The 24,690-nt window shown below is 36.6% G+C and overlaps 1 protein-coding gene across 1 annotated transcript; it reads right to left on the bottom strand.

Annotated features, from left to right (window-relative positions):
• Nucleotides 1–214: 214 nt before the first annotated feature.
• Nucleotides 215–2,237, bottom strand: LOC139882722 (NPL4-like protein 1). The gene is made up of 2 exons (XM_071867000.1): nt 1,254–2,237; nt 215–472 (listed from the first exon to the last, which is right to left on the bottom strand). The coding sequence occupies exons 1-2, from the start codon at nt 2,235–2,237 to the stop codon at nt 215–217; spliced, it is 1,242 nt and encodes a 413-aa protein (XP_071723101.1).
• Nucleotides 2,238–24,690: the final 22,453 nt, after the last annotated feature.

Below are 24,690 nucleotides of genomic sequence, written 5' to 3'. Positions count from 1 at the left end.
TTAATCTGATGTTAAGTTCAAATTTAGTGATATTATTCAAACTACTTAGTAACTCATACAAGTGAATTTGATAAGAGTAATTAGTCACTTTGGTTTCCACGGGAATTGAACTTTAAGATAAACTTAAATAGTTTACTGGTTTAAACTCTGTTAACATTATAGGAATTGTGTTTTACACGATAAAAATAACATGTTTTCGACTGGAATGGTCGCATCAGGCAGCAGTTTCGGCCATGGACTGGATAAGCAGCTGATAACCTTCAGGTAGTGTGGACTGTGTCTGGACACATTCTCCTAAAGTCGGTATGTCGGTGTTGAGATCCAGATACCTAGCCAGAACAAGCAGCAGATGGAAGTCTGAGATGCGCTTCACAAATGGAAGACTCTTCGCTCGGTCTAAATGGCTCTTCAATGCCCTCATTGTTACTTGAGTTATTCGATTCTCTACAGGAAAGGTGGTCGTAAGAGGGCCCTGCATCACAACAAACAAATTAGCCAAGTTTCTGAGGAAGATTCAGGTGAAGAAAGTACACAAAGAAATTCAACAAACAATCGCCTAGCAATAGCTGTATTTTTTTTCTTTATACAAAATTCTTAAGGGATCTGTCAAAGCATGTACAGAAATTATCTGAACAGTTTGGCACTAAATCATACACCTATATCTTTTCATGTACCAGTTTGAGCTCTACTGTCCTACATTCCACCATACACATTGTTAAGAAAGATCAATTACTCCAAAAATTCTTATGGGTTCTGGCATGTGGAATTTCTAAATCAAAATTAGCTCCATGAAAAATATCTTAACAGTTTGGCATAAAATCAGCCTTTTGGCACTACAATCATACACCTAAATCCTGCCATGTACCAGTTTCAGCTCTACAGTCCTACTACATTCCACCTAACACAAACACTTAAAAAAATTTGTGCAGCTAAGTAAGGAATTGGAAAATGTGCCCCATCAGATGATTTCACAGAGAGACAGACAAACTCATTCCATTCAGCCTACAATGCAAAAACAATCTCGTGGAACTACCTAGGGAAAAACAAAAAAAAAGTATTGAACTTTACAATCACCAAACAGACAACCTTAAGACCATATCTATCCGCTAAAACCAAAACGCAGCCACAATAAGTCAGGGGGGAAGCAAACCAAAACAAAATCAAAAAAAAATCACAATAGACAGAGAACAGCACATGTAAATTGTGTAAACAAAAAGTACCAAAAGCCATAAAAAGTCAGAAAATATACGCACCTGGTGATCTAAGATCTTAACAACGACCATGAAGAAATCATTGTCAACCTCCCTGACATCCTTCACACCAACAACTACTTCCTTTTTCATCTTAGACAGCTTGGGATCACAATCCTTGTCGATATTAGTCTGGAACCAGCCTTCCTTAAACAATCTAATGCACATGTCACTCATCTGGAAAGCCTCGAAATGGACATCAGCAGCTCCATCTTCATTAACCTCGAGCTTAACCAGAGCTGTCACCCATTCCTTCAATCCACTTTCTGCGTGAAGCTCAGCAGCTTGCAAAACCTCTCGATTCGACATTGTATAGTCTTTCTTCTCCTGAACTACGGATTGTGTGAAAATAAACCCAATCCTCCTCATTCCCAATGACAGGGCAATAGCTTCCACAAGCTTCTCCTCCTCTGGATTCCTCATTAGCAATAATTCCTCCCCTGTACCCTGCTGCGGCGGCTCATAGATGAAATTGACCTCCACTTTCCCTTCCTCCGTCACGACGCCGTACATAAATCCGCCTCTTTTGACGGCGAAAGCCAAGGTTTCATTCACATAGTACTGGAACACGTTAGCACAATCACGATCAAACGATACGGACTCACAATGCGGGTTTTCTTGTCTGGAAACTCGCATCTGCTTGGCGATAAGGTCGTCCATGGTCATCTTCCGGCCGAATGAACCAGCGGGTGAGACGGCGGGTCCTCCGCGGATCTGACGTTCGCCCTCATAGGAAAGGAACACAATTGAACCGTGCGATAGCTTCAGAGCGGAGAGGGGGGTGTTGGGGTCGGACATGTCGGAGAATTTGAGGAGATCGGTAGGGGTTTTGGCAAGTAAGAGGTTTTGATTGGTGGATAGGGTTTGATTGAAGGTGGGGATTTGGAGCTGGGTCTGGATAAGCTCCTTGAGTTGAGCGACGGTGGCGCGTGGATTATCGACCTTGACACGCTCTAGACCGTCTCTGCTTCGGATTCTGAGCATCATCGTCACTGGTAAAAGAGTGTATGTTTATGATCTGGGGTTAAGTTTGATTGTTTATTTAGGAATTGTCGAGGTTTTTGCTTCTTCTTTGGAAATTTAAAGAGTTTGCGACAGTAAACCTTATACTTTTGGGGCTTGGTTTGCTTGGAGAGGAGGAATCAGGAATCTGAAACAAAAGACAAACACGACTGTATCACGCAAGTCACTTTAACATATAAAACTCAATGCGGCGTCGTTTCATTTCGGGCAATTATAAAAGTAGTATTAATTTTTAATACGTGGACGAAAAAATGAGAATTGGGTCGGAGGTGGACGAATCTACCATTCCCGGGTATACGAAATCCGGGTAATTAACACTAATTACGGGATTATCTATTCCCGGGTTTGTCAACACCGGGACTCTATTCCCGGTTGTACCAGACACGAGATAAGGGGAGCGTGACACGTGGCAAACATGCGTGTCTGGGTTGACCCGGGGTTTTCTATTCACGGGAATAAAAAAGGTTTTAACCAGATCTGCTCTTCTTCCTTCTTTTTCTCCGTCGCCATTCTCCTTCTTCTTCCTCAAAAAACCAGATTTCTCCATTTGAATCAGTGTATTTGAGTGCCGGAAAAACTATTTTTTTCATCTCTCGTATACTACACGGAGGAATACATATATTGAGGTAATTTTTTTTTAAAATTTCGACCCAATTTAGCGTATATTTTTAGTTTAGTTATTAATTTTCTCAAAATTCTTTAATGTAGAAAAAATTGTCGGATTAGTTTTGTGTGTTGTTAAGTGGTTGATGGTTTTTCCGTTGTAATTTTTCCGATTACAGTTGCGTGACCGAACCGGTTTGATTTTTGGTTCAAAATTTCTGTCAGAATTATAATGGTAGGACCGGACCGAATATCGGACCGATTTTTCGGTTTGGCTTTTAGGTCAGAAACCGAACCGGTTTTTTCGGGTCAATTTTTCAGTTCGATTTTTCGGTTCGGTTTTTTGGTTAGATTTTTTGGTTCGATTTTCGATTCGATTTTTCGGTTCGATTTAAATCTTTAATTTTTTTTTATTTAAATAATTTAAAATGTATACAATTGGTTTAAAAATATATTTAATTAACAATATAATTGGTTGAAACATATATGTAATTAATAATCTCTTTTAAATAAATATTTAAAATTAATTAAAAATTATGTTGGAGTATTTGTTCATTAATCGTAATTAATTGTTAATTTTGTTTTTCACAGATTATGGCTGAGAGATCTTCATGGATTCCTTAGGAACCTAAGGATGAATATCTATTATGGTTCCAGCCGCAGCATAGATCGCTACATATCTATTCATCGGACGAGCAGTATGAGAGGGCCCTATTTGTACGAAGAGCCGACGCATTTTTTTGGGAGTGCAGGCAGGAAAGCCATCTACCGCATACCTCGGGTGGATGAGTTTATAGAGATGATGGGGTTTGGGTTAGTTTCGACCGTCGGTTATATGGAGTATGACCATCATCTCCTGACAGCACTTGCCGAGCGTTGGAGGCCCGAAACTCACAGTTTCCACCTATGCGTAGGCGAGGCCACCATCACGCTCGAAGATGTTGAGGTATTACTAGGTCTATGTACAGATGGTTTGTCCGTTACGGGTAGAGAGTCCTATCCCAGCGACATCGCAGGCTACCTTCGTAGGCTGTTGGGGTTTGTTCCGGAAAGGGATAGGAGGACCGCTATTCGGCTGTCGAGCATTAAAGAGCACTTGCAGCGCTATAAGAGAATGGTAGATATTTCAGACGAGGAGGCGCTACAGAGGGCGCGATGTCACGTCGCCATCTTGTTGGTTGGATGCTTCTTCCCGGATAAGAGACAGAACAAGATAGATCTTTTCCTGCTGCAGCTCCTGGAGGATCCGAAGACTTGCGGTCAGTTGAGTTGGGGCAGCGTTGTTCTTGCATACACATATCGCGCATTGTGCGACTCCGCCCGCTCAGGAGAGACTTCCGCGAACATGTGCGGGCTGCTGGTGCAGTCTTGGGCATGGTCGAGGATACTTAAGGTTAGACCGAGATTGGGTCCAGGTTATTTGGAGCCACAGGGCGCCCCCTTTGCCGCACGGTAAGTTCACGTCTGTATTGAAGTTGTAAACTAAATTGATAGATTATTTTGGGACGATTTTGAATTTCAATATGTTCCTACGCAGGTGGACTAGACCGTTGTCCAGGACCACTGTTATCAGTCATGTCCTCCTCGCCTATAGGACCAGCTATCTTTGCTGACTCCGTCCCAGGTATTCCGTCTTACAATTTCCGTCGACCTTCAAATAATTCTCAAAAAATGTAAATATATTTCTAACAACTAATTTGGTCATTCCCTTATAGTTCGAATGGACGCCATACGCCGCCCACATGGAGTCTCTACCTGATGGATGTCGTCGGGGTGTGAACATTTGGAGGTCCAGGACATACCTTCACTTCTACTACGTCGTTGAGGGTCACTACCTAGATAGGGTGATGCGACAGTTTGGATGCATCCAATTTATTTCTGCCGTTCCTCTTGATGTGACCGAGACTCAAAGATTGCACAGACTGAAGAGATCGGGACACCCCAGGAATTGGGCACGAGACCATGCTGATTACGTTGAACAGTGGGAAGCTCGAGCTAACAGCGTCGTTGAGGATATCCCTACATATGAGCCCACGGCGGATGTCGATTATATGCCATGGTATTCGCGTAAGACAGTACAGTTCGTACAGGATCCTGGTCATAAGCCTCCCCCTGCAGGTTACCATGGCCGCACCGATTCGTTGCACGCCCTGGTACGTACTTATTATTTCATATTAGTAAGACGTCCATCATTCTCTACTGCATGATATTGAATCGTATTATATTTTTCTGGATTTGCACCACTTCGGAAAAAGACTCTTGTGCGAGAACTTCCTATTTTAGACATGCAAATCACCGAAATTTTTATCCAAAAATTATTCCACGCCGAAATTCCTGAACACGATAAGGAGTTCTGTGCACAAATTAAAGCTCAAAGTTGGTTTTAGATAGTTCTAAACATAAACACTCTCGACGGGTCTCTTGACTAGTTAATTAACAACCTGGGCAGTCTTTTCTCACATAAGTTTTAGCTTCTCCAAAGTTAATAAGCCCATAACAAAGCTGGGCCAACAACTTACAACAAAGATGCCTATTGCCAACAAAAGACCACAGGACAAAGTAAAATGAAACGGGGCAGCGCACTGTTGTATAACGGAACCCTAGAAGATGAACACCGTTTACTATTTTCGGGTTTCTCAAAACCGGGATTGTTAATCGTCATTAATTAACTTTAATCCCGGTAGTCTCAAAACCGGAAACACTTGTGCCCGGGCGTACGAAAACCGGGAATGCTTATTCCCGGTAATATCAAACACGGACCCGGTAATTCCATTACCGGGAATAGGCAGTCCCTTTTTTCGTACGCCCGGCTTCTTTTGTTCCATAAATCCCACAATCGGGATACTTTTCCTATATAAACAACCTCACACCGTATACATTTCCACAATCTATCTCATTTTGTTTCTCAAAATCTCTTAATATCAAAATTTAGTGTTTCCTTTCGTATTAATTTTTAAATTTTATTAAATATGTCTTCATATTTAAATTTATATTGGAAGAGTTCTATACAATATGTCGATGGCAAGATCGTTGTATGTAGTGTTCCCGACGCAACGTATATGCTCGAAGATAGGTTGAGTTATGATGATTTTTCCAAAATAATGTGTATTTTTGCTGGGATTGAAAGAGAAGCGGTACAATTGAGGCTAATCTACGTATACGCCGTTGATAACGGTGATAAGCGATGTATCGTCATCAATGATGATGCTACACTATCATTGATGTATCAACATCAATCTTGGAGTCGTGACTTGTTCATAAGTTACCATCCGATTCATAATTTGGGTGGAACATCGAGACCCAATGCTGGGGGAGAGTCGAGTAGTAGGCCTCGCGGACGGCGGGGATATGGGCCCTCCAACGAGGATTACATTGTTCCTCGCGTTGCAGATTATCATGTCTTCAGCAATATGGATGGACCTGATGAGGTAACAAACCGCCGAATGCCTACTTGTCCAGAGTTATACAATGGTGACCCTAGCACCATAAAGCTGGGAACGCATTTTTCGAACAAAGAAGAACTTCAGGGTGCGATAGCCATTTGGTCAACTAGGCGTGGAGCAGAGCATCGCACTACGGTGTCAGATCAGAAGAGTTGGGCGGCAGAATGCATAAATCGTCCGAACAGACGTACTAACGTACCGTTTAACGGTACTGTATGTAACTGGAGGATCCGTGCTTCGTATAAGAGCGAATATCATACATGGAAAATTACAGTGTGGTGCGAGGGGCATAATTATGACGGTGCAAACAACGAACGGGATGATCGAAATATTTCGCAAAATCATGTTGCTTACGTCATAACTGGTAAGATTCGCCAACGTCCAAATTACCCAATCAAGTCCATTATTGATGACTACGAAGCAGTATTCGGCTGTAAAATAGGCTGGAAAAAAGCTTGGGACGGCAAGCGAGTTGCACTGAACCAGGTATATGGAGATTGGGAGACAAATTTTCGCCAACTGCCCAGTTACATGCGAGCTCTAGAACAGTGCAACGATGGGACAAAAGTACAGTGGAAGTTCAAGAAAGAAGATGGGGTGATACATAGCCAGAGGAAGATTTTCAGGTACGAAATATGTTTACTGTGCACGGTATATGTCTGCAAAATAGATTTTTATGATTTGTGTTATTTTTTTCAGATACGTATTTTGGCATTTCGATGCGACAAAACGCACATTTCAGCACAGTCACCCTGTAGTTACCGTTGACGCAACGCATCTTAAAGGGGCGTACAAGGGTAAGGCGATCGTGGCGCTTGTGAAGACTGCTAACCACAGAGTTGTGCCAGTCGCATATGCCGTAATAGACGAGGAGTTGACCCACAGCTGGTATTGGTTCTTGAAATACCTTAAAATATACGTTCTGCAAGATACGTTCACTTGCATAATCTCTGATCGTCATTCTGGCATCATTTCTGCTATCGTCAAGCTAGATAGAAAATTTCCGAACTGGGGAGTTCACAAGTGATGATGACATCCAGATTTTCGTTGCAATTCTTGATTCAAATTAGTCCATCAATTTAAAACATTGCATATGCACAGGTTCTGCATGGAGCACGTTCGTGCCAATATGATTGCAAGCGTCCCGAAGAAGAAAGGAATATATGGGTTATGTTGGGCCGTTTCAACCGCTTTGGATCAGGAACAATATACGAAGGCTTGGACAGATCTTATACAAACGAGTCATCATGCAGCTACATACCTTCAACGTATTCCCCTAGAGAAATGGACATTGTTCCAAGACGGATTCTACAGATGGGGCATCACTACCTCAACGACGCGGAGAGTTACAATAACGTTCTTAGAGGAGATCGATTCTTGCCAATAAGGGCGTTAGTCCAGGCCACTCACGCAAAAGCTATGGCGATTTTTACGGACGAGATGGCAAAAATAAATAGGCATAGATCTCCTCTTGCAGAGATCCCGTCTCGGACATACGAAGATAACAAGATGAGGGTCAGGCGGTACGATGTATCGTTATATCCAAACTGTCCCGACCGTACATTCTGTGTCATATCTCCGTCGTTGCATATGGGAGTTGCGGGCCGTGAACACACTGTACAATTTGACATGGGTTCATGCACATGTTTAAAGTGGGACACTTACAGGATTCCTTGTTCTCACGCAATGGCCGTTGGGAAGGCACTTGGCGTTTGTCATCTAGATCTAGTTCACAGTTGTCACACATGGGATGGTTGGAGACATCAATTCAGTGGTGTATTTCATCCTGTACCGAATGATTGGCCCGTAGCCGAGTTTTTTTTACTACCGGATGACACGCGGATGGTTCATCATACAGGTCGTGGTCGCAGAAGAAATATCAGACGAATAAGGGGCGCGAGAGACTATGCGATCAGTCGAGGTAGAAGACCACGCGCATGCAGCAACTGCAATAGACATGACCACGATAGGAGGAAATGCCCTTTCAGTCATTCCGCTGCGGATAGATTGTCGTTGAACATGTTGCACGATCCATACGGACTTCAAGGAAATGACCCTCTCCATTACGAGGATTCCGACTACGATGATGATTACGAAGAGGAAGATACGGATGATTCCGATGACGACGAAGATGAAGATACAGATGAGGATGATGATGGATGCGATGAGGATGACGACGAAGATGAATAAAATGTACTCCATTTTAATGTAAATTAAGTGTTACTCCGTACTAATGTAAATAAAGTGTTATTTATTACAACTACGAAGAAATATAAATAAAATCTCATCCGTCGTAGTACCAACTGTCCCTCCTCTTAATCTGACCCCGACCTTGGCGATTTTGTCGCTGCAACTCTGTCTCCTCCGTAGCTGGCGCGAGATCGCCTGCAGACTGTGACTGAACGCCGTGGGAACTGGACTCGATTCCTAAACTCATCTGAACAACCCCGGAAAATGAGTGACGAGGCGTCTCATTTGTGGTGGGTTGTGGCTGCTGCACCAGCCCAAAGATCCTCCAAACTGTACTCGATGGGCTGTGGATGACCGGATGTCCCGGCTGCGGCATGAGGTGCGAACTGATTATATGATGAAGTCGCATCAGCCATGTGCTCAGTACTAAACGTTTGGTCAAGGAACCTCGAATTAATGTCATCTGAAAATAAGGCAACGCTCCCTAATGGTTGTACCTCTTGCGCGGTATCTATTTGTGGATAGTAGACGGATGTAGACTGATCGAATACAACAGGAGCAGGACTAGAGGGCCCAGATACAGCAGGACGAGAGGGACCAGATGCAGCAGGACGAGAGGGTCCAGAGACGGAGTGACGAGAGGGACCAGATGCAGCAGAAAGAGAGGGTCCCGCTTCGTCCGTAGGCGGATGTACTTCGGGAGTCCGGACTCTTGGTCGTCTACCGCCCCCCCAACACCCGTCTCCCTAGCCGGCCCAAAAATGATGTTCGCTGTGGAGGATTGTAATTTTGACTTGGATTCTCGTGCACGACTCATTCATCGGTAGTATCTGTAGTATCTGCCCGATATGGCAATCCAGTGGCCTCCATCAAGGACTTAATCCTGGTCGATATCTTCCCGTAATTATCGGCATGCTCGGCAAGATAGTCGACACCTCGATACGAATCCTGTAGCTGGGACGTCCACCGCATGAGCTGGCTTAACTCTACGCTCTGCAATTGAAAATCCAGAAAAATATAATACGATTCAATATCATGCAGTAGAGAATGATGGACGTCTTACTAATATGAAATAATAAGTACGTACCAGGGCCGTGCAACGAATCGGTGCGGCCATGGTAACCTGCAGGGGGAGGCTTATGACCAGGATCCTGTACGAACTGTACTGTCTTACGCCAATACCATGGCATATAATCGACATCCGCCATGGGCTCATATGTAGGGATACCCTCAATGACGCTGTTAGCTCGAGCTTCCCACTGTTCAACGTAATCAGCATGGTCTCGTGCCCAATTCCTGGGGTGTCCCGATCTCTTCAGTCTGTGCAATCTTTGAGTCTCGGTCGTATCAAGAGGAACGGCAGGAATAAATTGGATGCATCCAAACTGCCGCATCACCCTATCGGGGTAATGACCCTCAACGACGTAGTAGAAGTGAAGGTATGTCCTGGACCTCCAAATGTTCACACCCCGACGGCATCCATCAGGTAGAGACTCCATGTGGGCGGCGTATGGCGTCCATTCGAACTATAAGGGAATGACCAAATTAGTTGTTAGAAATATATTTACATTTTCTGAGAATTATTTGAAGGTCGACGGGAATTGTAAGACGGAATACCTGGGACGGAGTCAGCAAAGATAGCTGGTCCTATAGGCGAGGAGGACATGACTGGTAACAGTGGTCCTGGACAACGGTCTAGTCCACCTGCGTAGGAAACATATTGAAATTCAAAATCGTCCCAAAATAATCTATCAATTTAGTTTACAACTTCAATACAGACGTGAACTTACCGTGCGGCAAAGGGGGCGCCCTGTGGCTCCAAATAACCTGGACCCAATCTCGGTCTAACCTTAAGTATCCTCGACCATGCCCAAGACTGCACCAACAGCCCGCACATGTTCGCGGAAGTCTCTCCTGAGCGGGCGGAGTCGCACAATGCGCGATATGTGTATGCAAGAACAGCGCTGCCCCAACTCAACTGACCGCAAGTCTTCGGATCCTCCAGGAGCTGCAGCAGGAAAAGATCTATCTTGTTCTGGCTCTTATCCGGGAAGAAGCATCCAGCCAACAAGATGGCGACGTGACATCGCGCCCTCTGTAGCGCCTCCTCGTCTGAAATATCTACCATTTTCTTATAGCACTGCAAGTGCTCTTTAATGCTCGACAGCCGAATAGCGGTCCTCCCATCCCTTTCCGAAACAAACCCTAACAGCTTACGAAGGTAGCCGGCGATGTCGCTGGGATAAGACTCTCTACCCGTAACGGACAAACCATCTGTACGTAGACCCAGTAATACCTCAACATCTTCGAGCGTGATGGTGGCCTCGCCTACGCATAGGTGGAAACTGTGAGTTTCGGGCCTCCAACGCTCGGCAAGTGCTGTCAGGAGATGATGGTCCTACTCCATATAACCGACGGTCGAAACTAACCCAAACCCCATCATCTCTATAAACTCATCCACCCGAGGTATGCGGTAGATGGCTTCCCGCCTGCACTCTTAAAGAAATGCGTCGGCTCTTCGTACAAATATGACCCTCTCACACTGCTCGTCCGATGAATAGATATGCAGCGATCTATGCTGCGGCTGGAACCATAATAGATCTTCATCCTTAGGTCCCTGAGAAATCCATGAAGATCTCTCAGCCATAATCTGTGAAAAAAAAATTAACAATTAATTACGATTAATGAACAAATACAAAACAAAAATTTCCAACATAATTTTTAATTAATTTTAAATATTTATTTAAAAGAGATTATTAATTACATATATGTTTCAACCAATTATATTGTTAATTAAATATATTTTTAAACCAATTGTATACATTTCAAATTATTTAAATAAAAAAAAATTAAAGATTTAAATCGAACCGAAAAATCGAACCGAAAATCGAACCAAAAAATCTAACCAAAAAATAGAACCGAAAAATCGACCCGAAAAAACCGGTTCGGTTTCTGACCTAAAAACCAAACCGGAAAATCGGTCCGATATTCGGTCCGGTCCTACCATTATAATTCTGACAGAAATTTTGAACCAAAAATCAAACTGGTTCGGTCACGTAACTGTAATCGGAAAAATTGCAACGGAAAAACCATCAACTACTCAACAACACACAAAACTAATCCGACAATTTTTTCTACATTAAAGAATTTTGAGAAAAATAATAACTAAACTAACAATATACGCTAAATTGGGTCGAAATTTTAAAAAAAAATTTACCTCAATATATGTATTCCTCCGTGTAGTATACGAGAGATGAAAAAAATAGTTTTTCCGGGACTCAAATACACTGATTCAAATGGAGAAATCTGGTTTTTTGAGGAAGAAGAAGGAGAATGGCGACGAAGAAGAAGAAGGAAGAAGAGCAGATCTGGTTAAAACCCTTTTTATTCCCGTGAATGGCAAACCCGGGTCAACCGAGACACGCATGTTTGCCACGTGTCACGCTCCCCTTATCCCGTGTCTGGTACAACCGGGAATAGAGTCCGGTGTTGACAAACCCGGGAATAGATAATCCCGTAATTAATGTTAATTACCCGGATTTCGTGTACCCGGGAATGGTAGATTCGTCCACCTCCGGCCCAATTCTCATTTTTTCGTCCACGTATTAAAAATTAATACTACTTTTATAATTTCCCGGCAAATTGAAATTGACTCCATGAAAATCTTTCGATTGAATCAGGTCCGATCAACCTCGGATTCTCAGCCTCAGGCACCGCGTCAAGTCGTTAAGGTCGTCAGAGAAGCAGTCGACACGGTGGTGGCGGCAAAGAGTTCAAAAGCTTCGTGATGAAAAGGTTCCGTTCATGTATAGAATGAATATTTTCTCTATTTGTTTCAGAATTGTTAGGCATTTTAAAGTATATTTTATTGCATTCTTCGGTTTATGACGAAGCATTCCATATTTAAATTGTGGATTCCAAGCTCTTAATCACGAATAACTTTTTAGCGGAGTCTTAATCCGTGTTTTGCTGATTTTATCTTCAGGTGTTATGGTTCAATGCTCATATTCCTAGTTATTGGGAAGGTGAGTCAATGTGTAAATTTACAGAACTGACAATGATTTGCAAATCAGCGACTGTTTGGTCCATTGGGCTCTTAAATGGTGCAAACTCTTACTCGATGAAATGCCTAGAAGTCAATTTTTCTCTCTCGATTATTAATTAGCTCAATTTTTGTTTTTTTGGGATTGGATAGTGAACTATTGTGCATTGAGCTGTTTGTATTTTAGCTTGCTATTTATTTTCAGCTGGTTGTGATTTAAGAGTCTGTAATTTTGTATATATGCAGACATGTGTATGAATTTATGATTAGGTGAGAATCGGAAGAGTAATGATATAATTTGTTTCAGAGAAGTTAAAACTGTAGTTGATGTTTTGAATTTCTTATTGGGAATTTTCCATTGGTAGTTGACTTTGTGAATGATATTGTGGATTGATTACTGATTTTTATAATCTTTTATCTCTTCTTAAGCCTACAACATTCAAAATTTGGACGCAACTGACTCTTTCCAAAAGTGCAATGGCTGAGATTGATCAAATAATGAGGAAGCATGCTGACAATTTGTTACTTGCTTTGGATTTTTAAGTTCATGATTAACACAAATGAAGAGTAGAACCCTGCACCTTGAGAATGTTCTAGATGATTTAAAGGTTTCCGTTGGAAACAATTTAGGAAGCACTGATGGAAAAATGAGGCAGCTCGAGAACATTATGAGAGAGGTATTTCCTTTTTGACCATATACCATTTGTTTCATTTCTTGCTTTATGGCCTTATTCCATTTTGAGAGATGCAATTAGGGAGGGTTTCGTTGGAGGGATTTGGTAATTTATTTGTTGCATTCTTGCCGTGTAAGAGGAACGGTGCTAGATAAGATGGATACTGAATTTGTAGAAGATACATGAATTTCTACAGTTCCTGTTTTTGTGAGAATTTAATGAGAAGGCAAAATTTTCTTTTTAAAATAGTACCCCTTACCTTTTATGAGTGATATTAGGTTGGTCGGCATAGATTTTAGATTCTCTCTCTACAATATTATCCATGAAACTTTACTGTCAGTTTGTTTGTTGTTGCTGACAAAGACTTGAGCTTAAGACCAAAAAGGGCTGAAACAATTTGCATAACAGGGGCTGCAGTATGGATGAGGTAAATAGTCCTTTTAATTTACACTTTTCTTGTTGGAATAAATTGGAATATATTAAAATTGAATTGCTAACTGATAAATATATTAAGCTCTAAAGATTACAACGTAACTACTGATTTTCATTGATAAAACAAATCTAATACAGATAATCAACAATTTTCCAAGGAAGTATAGACAATAACATATATACGTATATAAAGCATATGAATAACCTCAAACATAGACACGATACAGCTTCAAATATTCGACCAAAACATGCGATATGATCATTAGAAATTTAAATAACGAAAGGAAAGTGATACTAGACCGAGGCACGATTATGGAATCGCTTTCCTTAAGCTGTGATTGTCACGCTACTCAGTGCAAAACGTATATAGCATCCAGCTCCCAGGATACAACGGCATTACCTTTCGAACAGCTGCACTTGCTGGAGAAAAGTCTCCGGAACTAAATTGCCAAACTCTCTCCGACACAAGAAAAATGCAAAGATGATTTTTGACTCAATGAACAGTAAAATCCGAAAATTGGAATGGAATTCTAATGACACAATGAGCTGGTTTTATAGCTCAAAAAACCATTCGTAACTGACAAATAAATTCAGATTTATTGGCCATTTAAATTTGAATTCATATTTGACCAGCCAAGAATATTCCTATATCCCAAAATGATGCCAATTACACATTTAACATGTGTGGAATTTCATAATCACAATAGGATAATTAAATTTTATCCTACAATCCCCCACATGAATGTGAAATTAGCGACACACATGTAGACACGAGAGAGAGTTTACAAAAGTATAATGCAAGATAGGTAGCATCGGCTTTGAACCGTCCTTTGTGAATAACATCGGATTTACTTGTTGATTAGTGAACGCGATGTCTTGAACTATTCAACGTTTGGTGTAAACCAAGACAATATTATTCACACATTATACTCCTTGACAATGTTTTTGTTCCAATTGTTGTGTTCATTGTATGGCCCTGAACACTCCTGGTATTCATGAGCAATCTTAGAAAATATAGCCTCAATATTTCCATAGAAGCGGCTCCACTTCATTACTCACATAGGTGACTTCTCGTTAAGAACATTTCTCACAATGTCCCACTTGATTTCTCACACATAAATCAAGATACAAGAATCATTAAAAGTTTCCTTAACCTCGAATTCTCTTGCATTGTTTATTATCATAGGAATAGGTTGAGGAGTAACCCCCACAATGCTCGTTAGATTCACATTTAACTCTGTTTTTCCCTTTGAACCAAGATCAAGGGATCTCCTATCTACAAGGTAGGGTTTGCCGTTAGATTGAATCTTTGTGTATAGGCTTTAATCCCATTCCCCTCGATGATGATAAGACTAGTTCTCTATTTAAACTCTTAGTGAGCGGATCAGCTAAGTTATCTTTTGATTTCACATAGTCAATAGTGATAACTCCTAGAGAAAGCAATTGTCTTACCGTATTGTGTCTTCTACGGATGTGTCTAGACTTGCCATTATACATTACATTTTGTGCTCGTCCAATAGCGGACTTGCTATCACAATGTATAGAAATGGCGGTCACGGGTTTAGGCCATCCGGGAATATCCTCAAGAAAATCTCGAAGCCACTCCACTTCGGCGGCGGCAAGATCGAGGGCTATGAACTCAGCTTCCATAGTCGATCTAGCAATGCACGTTTGTTTCGAGGATTTCCATGACACCGCGGCACCTCCTAGAGAAAATACATAACCACTCGTGGCTAATGTATCTTTTTGGTCGGATATCCAATTCATCACTTGTGATTAGCCGCTAGAACGGCTTTCCTCCACAAATTTTGTAGTAATTCGAAATTTATCAACATGGCATTCATCGTCTCTTTAGAGTCCGATTCTACGTTCGGCAATGCCATTTGATTGATGTGAATATGGCGGTATAGTTTGATCGATAAAACCATGTTCACCACCAAAATCCCTCAAACGGATTTATGTTTTCCCAAACTCTAGCATTTCCCAAAGATTCAAACTTTTTATCAAGTTGTTTTAGAGCTTCTTCGTAATTTTGACAAGACTTTCAAAATTTGATCTTTACTAACTAAATAGGTATTCACATCAATAATTTTGATCGACCATCGATAATGTTATAAAATACTTATAAAATCTTTCACTTGTCCAAAATTATAATTCACGCACATGCATATAAATCAAATTGAGTGGTATCTCTCAATGCATGACGAAGTGTTCTTCCACTTGACTAAATGCAAAATTATTATTTGCTCATGTATCGCAATACATTTCGCCAAAATCCCATATATATAATTTTGCCACAAAAAAAAAATTCTCATATTTAAAGAATATTTGTTTTTCTCATATATCCATTATATGAGATTTAGGAATACTAATTTTCTCAAAAAAAAAAAAAAACTTATGCTCGGCATATCTCACAAGCTGTTCATTGCAATGAGATTTTCACCTATCATAATTAATAAGCATGTGAAGGATACATTGTCCAAATTTCGTCATGATCGGACAATATTTTGTGATTCGATAGCTCAATCATTTTCATTGCACACACTAGAAAACAGCTACGAATTTAGTATTCTTCTCACCATTTTATTCTTTAGTTCTCATCAATCTTATTAAAACAATAAGATGACTATATCCCACCACGTGAGATATCATTTAAAATTAGCTTTTAAATATATAACTAACTAATTTCATTTTTCTTGGTCACAACCCAAGATTCACGCAACCATATAAGCGGAAGTCGATGCATTCTTATTAATCTCAACTTTGCCCGTAGGCTTATTTGTTACAATAATGTGAACACTTAATTTAAAAGGGCCTTAAAAAGGTAACCTTTTCCTACGTACATTCTAGTTTTAACATGCTAAATTGGAGTAGGAATCACCATCATCTACATAATTGGCCTCATGATCCATTTTCCACTTCTTTCCCTCTCCGTCTTTGCGATTCTTGCAATCTACGGCTCTATGACCCATCTTGCCACAAGTGTAGCACTTCCCCTCAAACTTCTTTTCGGGTTGGTCCTTCTTGGCCTTAAACTTCTTGTTGGTCATTTTTGACTTAAAAATTTTATGCTCCAGCACATTTGCCTTTGCTTCTTCGGTAGGATAGCCACGAAGCTTCCGAGTTGCTCTATTCTCGTCTTCTACCCTTAGCTTGGCCACCAACTTCTCCAAGGTAATCTCCTTAGTCTTATGTTTAAGATAAAACTTAAAGTCGGTCCAACTAGGAGGCAATTTTCCAATAAGGGTCATCACCACAAAACCCTCACCAATTTCCCGGCTCTCACCTTACCCAAAATCTTTTGGAACTCCTCCACTTGTTCCGTGACGGATTTAGAGTCTACCATCTTGTAGTCAATAAAATTATCCACCACATACTTCTCAAGTCCACATGCTTCCATATTATATTTTGTTTCCAAAGCAAGCCACACCTTTTTAGCCGTAGTAGCACCTTGGCTAAAAATGTCATACAAGCTTTCATCGAGCCCATTGATGAGAATGTTCTTGCACATGTAATCATTGTCCCGCCATGATTTCTCGGCACTAACATCCTCATCCGTAGGCGTCTCACCAAGAATAGGAGGATCATCCCTCAAGTACGATGCAAAACCCAACGCGGTTATGTAAAAGAGCATCTTTTGGTGCCAACGTTTATAGTCAATCCCCTTGAATTGACTTGGCTTTTCCCCTTGAGCATAAGGCGGAACATAGCCCGGTTGTCCCGGCAAAGGTTTCATACCCACCGACGCACCAACCACATCTTTGGAAACCACATTTGAACCGGACGTGTTCTTGGAAGGCGATAAAGTCATCGTGAACTTAATTTTTCCTACACTCGAGAACAACTCAATAAGTCTCACGATATTACAATTAGAATCAAGATATATATTTCACCAATTAAATCAATCGATTTAGAATTTAATTCTAAATACAACTTACAATTTATAATCACACAAACAATTCAAATTAAACCAATATCACAGCTTAAGATTGTTGGAATAAATTGGAATATATTAAAATTGAATTGCTAACTGATAAATAAATTAAGCTTTAAAGATTGCAACGTAACTACTGATTTTCATTGATAAAACAAATCAACAATTCTCCAAGGAAATATAGACAATAACATATATACGTATATAAAGCATATGAATAACCTCAAACATAGACACGATACAGCTTCAAATATTCGACCAAAACATGCGATATGATCATTAGGAATTTAAATAACGAAAGGAAAGTGATACTAGACCGAGGCACGATTATGGAATCACTTTCCTTAAGCTGTGATTGCCACGCTACTCAGTGCAAAACGTATATAGCATCCAGCTCCCAGGATACAACGGAATTACCTTTCGAACAGCTGCACTTGCTGGAGAAAAGTCTCCGGAACTAAATTGCCAAACTGTCTCCGACACAAGAAAAATGCAAAGATGATTTTTGACTCAATGAACAGTAAAATCCGAAAATTGGAATGCAATTCTAATGACACAATGAGCTGGTTTTATAGCTCAAAAAACCATTCGTAACTGACAAATAAATTCAAATTTATTGGCCATTTAAATTTGAATTCATATTTGACCTGCCAAGAATATTCCTATATCCCAAAATGATACCAATTACACATTTAACATGTGTGGAATTTCATAATCACAATAAGATAATTAAATTTTATCCTACATTTCTTACACTCTAATTGTCTGTTCAAAATCGAAGCTATATACCATTGACGGGTAATCCGTTGATGGGTTTGTGCATTTGACAGATAGAAACTTTAAGACTTCCTCCATGGGTATAGCATTTGAGTTGGATCGCTGTTGTAATTAAGACATCAATAGGTTATTTTCGACAATTTGATCAAAATGTTTCTTTCGGATAGATTTGAAAATTTAAAAGTCACAAGCATGATATGCCTACAAGTGTTGTTATGTGGATAAGAAATTATGTTTGCAATGGTGAGGAAATGTATTTGCCTACCAACTGCAGCTTTTGTGTTTGTGATATCTGGTTGGGACCAAAATCTCTCAACCTCATCATCTATTGATAGTGCCACAAGAATTGAGGGGCGTGATTCATTTACATCCATCTCTTATTCAACAATTTACTTGATTTAGTTATGCGAACAAGAAATTTTGTAAAGCCTCATGTTAGATGAAACGGTGGCAGGTTTCGGCAACAAGAATGGGCAAGTTTGTGCCTCAGACAGGAAAGAAGCAGCTCCCTTGATTAGGTTAGCGCTCAAAGGTGGCAATATGATTCATTGCGAGGTCAAAAATGAAAAATGTACGAAGTTTTGGTTGTTGTACAGAACCTTAATAAGTAGTACTTAATAAATCCCAAGCTTGCTCAGGAATCGTTTAAGATTACTACAAGAGACGAAGAAGAATCTAGCCATAAGAAAACGAAGAAATATAAAGACATGATCAAAACAGAAGTGTTTCCCCCTTAAAACTTTTTTTTTTTTCAATATATTGGTAGCTTCACTTCAAGATACATAGTAATTTTATTTTTTTGTATTATCTATGTATATAATAAGAATGTGTGTGCTTGATTGATCTGCACAAACTTTTCTTTCTTTGAAGATTTTCATTTGATCTCCTTTGAATCACAAGATGGTCTGCTGCAGAAAAAAATTTGAACAAGCCATGACCTATTTTTAATAAAGATTCATCACGTCGGTCAATGGATTCCCCCTATATTTTTTAGACGATAATATGGGAATGCCTATGGGACTTTCAAGGAGTTTTTTATTTTATTTTCTTTTAAAAATGGTCTAATTTATATTTATAATGATATTTTTTTTTATAAAAATTTAATATTATTGAGTTGTAATTACATTTTACATATGATTAAAATTTTTAATTCATGATTTAACCTATTTTTAATATAAAATAAAATAAAAATTCTTAATAATAACAAAAAGTCTTTTGATAGTAGTCATTCTTCGACAAAATTTTAATTCATGATTTAACCTATAAAATAAAAAAATTTGACAATAACAAAAATTCCTTGGCAGTAATCATTCCCCGACAATATATGTTTTGACTACATGCTATGCTCTTGCAATGTGTCACCCAATGTTTGTCCGTGTCATCTATTGTAGCCATGTGTCACCTCTTCATTCGTTCACGCCATCACTAGAACCACTTTACGCTCAACCAACCGAGTCATAGATCAAATTTTTCAACCGGTCATGAACCGATTTTGTACGGAGGTTGGGTTTTGAGTCGGGTCGAATCAACCGGACCTTTGACGGTCTACTTTGTCGTATGATAAAGTTAATTTCACAATTGAAAATTTTAAGTGTTTACGCTGTAAATCCTCGTAATAAAAATTCTAAAAAACGAAATCCTCAAGATTTTAGGAAATTTATAAGTTTCATTCACCTATGCTTGCAGTATACATCAATACAATAAACTACGACATGCATTATATAACTCAATTAAAATATGGACTGAGCGTTTAACCGTTGAATGGTACAAAAATTGTTAAATATACAAGTTAGTGAGTTCGTCCGTTGGACGGGAAGTCCATACGTTTAAAAGTTAATAATTTAAATATATTATAAAAAATTTATATAATAATTATTTGTATTAAAAATTATTTAATATATATCAAATAATATATCAAAAGGGAATTATTTTAATTTTACATCAATTATAATTATTTTAATTTTATTTCAAAATCTACAATTTTATTAAAATTAAAAAATTATTTTGTTTTAAAAAATAATAAACATAGCAAAACGTAAAACTCACATATCAAGCTTTGATTTCATAATAAAATTTATAATTGCATCTAATCAATTTAATTGTTTTCATTGTTTGTAAAATAAGATATGCCCGTTTTAGTTAGGAATAAGAAAAAATAATACAATTGATTTTTATTAAGAATAATAATTTAATAAAAAATTTGGAAAAAATATATATATTTTTTAATTTGATTATGAATAATTTTTTAAATAATATGCCCGTTTGAATAGGAAAAAAAGAAGATGTATCCGTTTTAATTAGGAATAGGAAAAACAAATATAATGGATTATAATTAGGATAAATTGTTAAATAAGAAAATTAGAAAAAAAAATATAGTGTTTTATAATTTTATTAGGAATCATTATGTTTTTATTGTGTTTTAATTTTCTAATTAAAATAGGAAAAAAAATATCATTGACTTAAAATTGTAACTTGAAACCTAATTAAACTCAAAGTTCCAAAATATGTCAAATTACTATTCGTTAATAAAACGTCATTTATCGAATGTTAATTTGACAATAAATTTACAATTGAATTTGTAATAAGAACAGATTTAAAATTCGAAAAATCTCGTTATTATATATAAAATACGCAGAATTTAAAATAAATATATATTTAAATTTATTAAAATTCGTGCATCGTTCTGAGGTTTGTATTAATATATATATATATATATATATATATATATAATCCTTATCGAAACGGTACTTCAACAAAACGGTGTTTTAAAAAATTATAAAACAAGATCCCACCTTATCTTATATTATTGAAACGCTGAAATTAAATCATATTACAAAAAGATTAACGGTTGAAATTAAATCATATTAAAAAAAAAAATTATCACTTCATCCTTCACCCACATTTATCTCCCACGCCGTTTCTCCAATTTGAAATTAATATTAAATAATAGAAAGAAAAATTAATATTAAATAATAGAAAAAATATTATATTTATATGTAGCTTTTTTACACATGGAAACGGTGCATAGTCTTGTTTTTATAATTTTTTCTATTAAATAATACTTAGTATAATTTGAAATTAATTAAATAATAAAAAGAAAATTTTTCATTAGTTAATACTTTAATGGGAGGCTCCATCGAATTTTTTTGGCTTAAATACCGAAATTTTGTTTATTTACCAATACTCTTTAAATTATAATGTGTTATACCATCCAGTCTAGTTTAAGTTTTTAGTAATGAAATTTTTTTTTATCTATTTCAAGTGTCGTTTTATGAAATCTATGCATATTTGAGCTGCTTTTTTTCAATTTTATCTTTACATTTATTTCAATAAATATTATATTTTAAATAAATATTTATGATTTTTGAATAATAAATAATATACAGATATATAAATTTTCCTATTACTAATTACTTTCTTAAGATTCACAACTTTCATTACGAGATACTTAAAGTGGATCGGAGGGAGTATTTTGAGAAAGAGACACCATTATTTTGAAGTATAACTTTCATCACATTACATTTCTCTAATCATTTGGACATATAAATACATAGAGCCAAACTCATATTTAAAGAGAAAAGAGTAAAAGATCAATAGATTTTACAAAATATAAAATAAAATTTATTTAACGTGATCCAGATATGAAAGTAATGTAACTCAGAAAATAACATATTTAATTTATGTAATTATTTTATGTTCTTCACGTAAAATATTATTACAACAACTAACGGTTAAAATTGAAAATGAAAATGACCTATTCCAATGATCTATGCCATTCAACCCATTTAAAATGGATTTTTTTTTTTGAAGTTAATTTAAAAAGATTTTGAGTATTAGGTTATATCTTATATATAATAGCGAGACTTTTAATTTTAAATCTGTTTCAATTGTAAATTTAATTGCAAATTTTATTGTCAAATCAACATCCGACACATGCCGTTTTATTAATAAATAGTAATTTGACACGTGTATTTTAAAACTTTGAGTTTAATTAGGTTTCAAGTTATAATCTTATATACAATAGCGAGACTTTTAATTTTAAATCCGTTCCAATTGCAAATTCAATTGCAAATTTTATTGTCAAAATCAACATCCGACACATGACGTTTTATTAATAAAGAATAATTTGACACGTGTATTTTAAAACTTTGAGTTTAATTAGGTTTCAAGTTACTATCTTTATATATAATAGAGAGACTTTTAATTTTAAATATGTTCCAATTGCAAATTTTATTGTGAAATCAACATCCAACACATGGAGTTATATTAATAAATAGTAATTTGACACGCTTATTTTAAAACTTTGAGTTTAATTAGGTTTTAAGTTACAATTTTAAGTCAATGATATTTTTACCCTATTTTAATTAAGAAATCAAAACACAGTAAAAACATAATTATAATAAAATTATAATACACTATATTTTTTTCTAATTAAAATTCACTGTATTAGTTTTTCCTATTCCTAAATTAAACGAGCATATGTTCTTCTTTTTCTTATTCAAACGGGCATATTATCTAAAAAATTATTCCTAATCAAATTAAAATATATATTGATTTTTTCAATTTTTTTTATTAAACTATTAATAGTAATAAAAATCCGTTGTATTCTTTTTTCTTATTCCTAACTAAAGCGGACATACCTTATTTTTCAAACAATAGGAACAACTAAATTGATTAGATGCAATTATAAATTTTATTATGAAATCAAATCTTGATATGTGACTTTTAATTTTTGCTATCTTTATTATTTTTTAAAACAAAATAAAAATTTTAATTCTAATAGGATTGTAGATTTTGAAATAAAATCAAAATAATTATAGTTTATATAAAATTAAAATAATCTCCTTTTGATATAATATTTGACATATATTTAATAATATTTAAAACAAATAATTATTATATATATTTTTTATGATATATTTAAATTATTAATTTAGAAATGTACGGATTTTTCGTCCAACGGACGGGCCCATTGACTTGTATAGTATAACTCAACCCCTATTTTTGTTATTAAGATTGCGTACGTCAGGGAGAAAACAAAAATAAATCATGAGAAATGTTGGGGAGAAGAAATAAAAGTAAAGAACAAACATAAAACAATAAAAATTTGACATGTGACATAGGAAAGACACAATTTTACTGCGATATTTAATTTTTTTATTATTCCATATTTGCCCATTACACCTCTTATTGACCCCGTCATTTTCTTTCTTCTTTTACTCGCCACTTTCTTTTCCCCTCTTCTTTTCATAATAAAAAATTAATCCTAATTAAAATTTAAATTCACATCGTTACCCACCTGCCTTCATCATTTTAGGTTAATTGCTCTGCTGTATGAGGCGAACAACAATTTTTTTTTTAATAAATCATTTGCTTGAATCGACCAGTATAAGAAATAAGGCACGTAAGTTGTTATTTTTTATTAACTAATCGATGAGATTAGCAAAATAATTAACCGGAACCGATCAATTTTTTTTAATTAACTAAGTTTGTAAACTCTTATTTTTGTCTCATATGTTTGTCGGTGAGAATTGAGAACAACCAGTGTTGTAAAATTATGTCAATTGAAATTGTTAGCTATGTATAATTTTTTAATGTTTTTGAATTATCTTTTTGATCATAAAATTAATTTTCTTAAAATTAAAATGGATAACATGTGCAATATGAAAGTATGGGTAAAAATGGGATAATAAAAAAAATTAAATATTGCAGTAAAATTGTCTCTCTCCTTTATCACATGTCAAAATTTGATTGTTCTTTATGTTTGTTCTTTTCTTTTGTTCCTTCTCCCTAGCATTTCTCATAAATCATAATTATTTTTATGGTAATAAATCATAGTCTACCCATTAATCAATATACACTAATATTAGTGTAATGACTATTTATTATATTTTATATTAAAATAAATATTTCCTTTGTCATGCATAATTTGTTTTAACTTCTAATCTCAAAAAAAAAAACAGTAAAAATATATAAAAACAGGGATTTCTAAATTAGAGAATTGTGGAGCCTCCCTCTAATTTAGGAGTACTATCCAATCAATAAAATTATATAAAAACAGAAATTTCTAAATTAGAGGATTGCGGAGCCTTCCACTAATTTAGGAGTATTATCCAATGAAAAAATTTCTTTTTATTATTTAATTATTTTCAAATTAATACTACTCCGTATTATTTAATGTAATTTAAAAAAAAAAACACAACACCGTTTCAATCTGTAAAAAAGTTACAGATTATACTATTATTTAATATTAATTTTTATTTTGTTATAAAATACATAATACAATGTGTGGAAAAAATTTAGGTGTTGGACTTTAGGTGTT

This window comes from Rutidosis leptorrhynchoides, unplaced genomic scaffold (genome assembly GCF_046630445.1).
Source record: "Rutidosis leptorrhynchoides isolate AG116_Rl617_1_P2 unplaced genomic scaffold, CSIRO_AGI_Rlap_v1 contig30, whole genome shotgun sequence".
NCBI lineage: Eukaryota > Viridiplantae > Streptophyta > Magnoliopsida > Asterales > Asteraceae > Rutidosis > Rutidosis leptorrhynchoides.
This window is presented reverse-complemented; position numbering and strand designations above follow the sequence as displayed.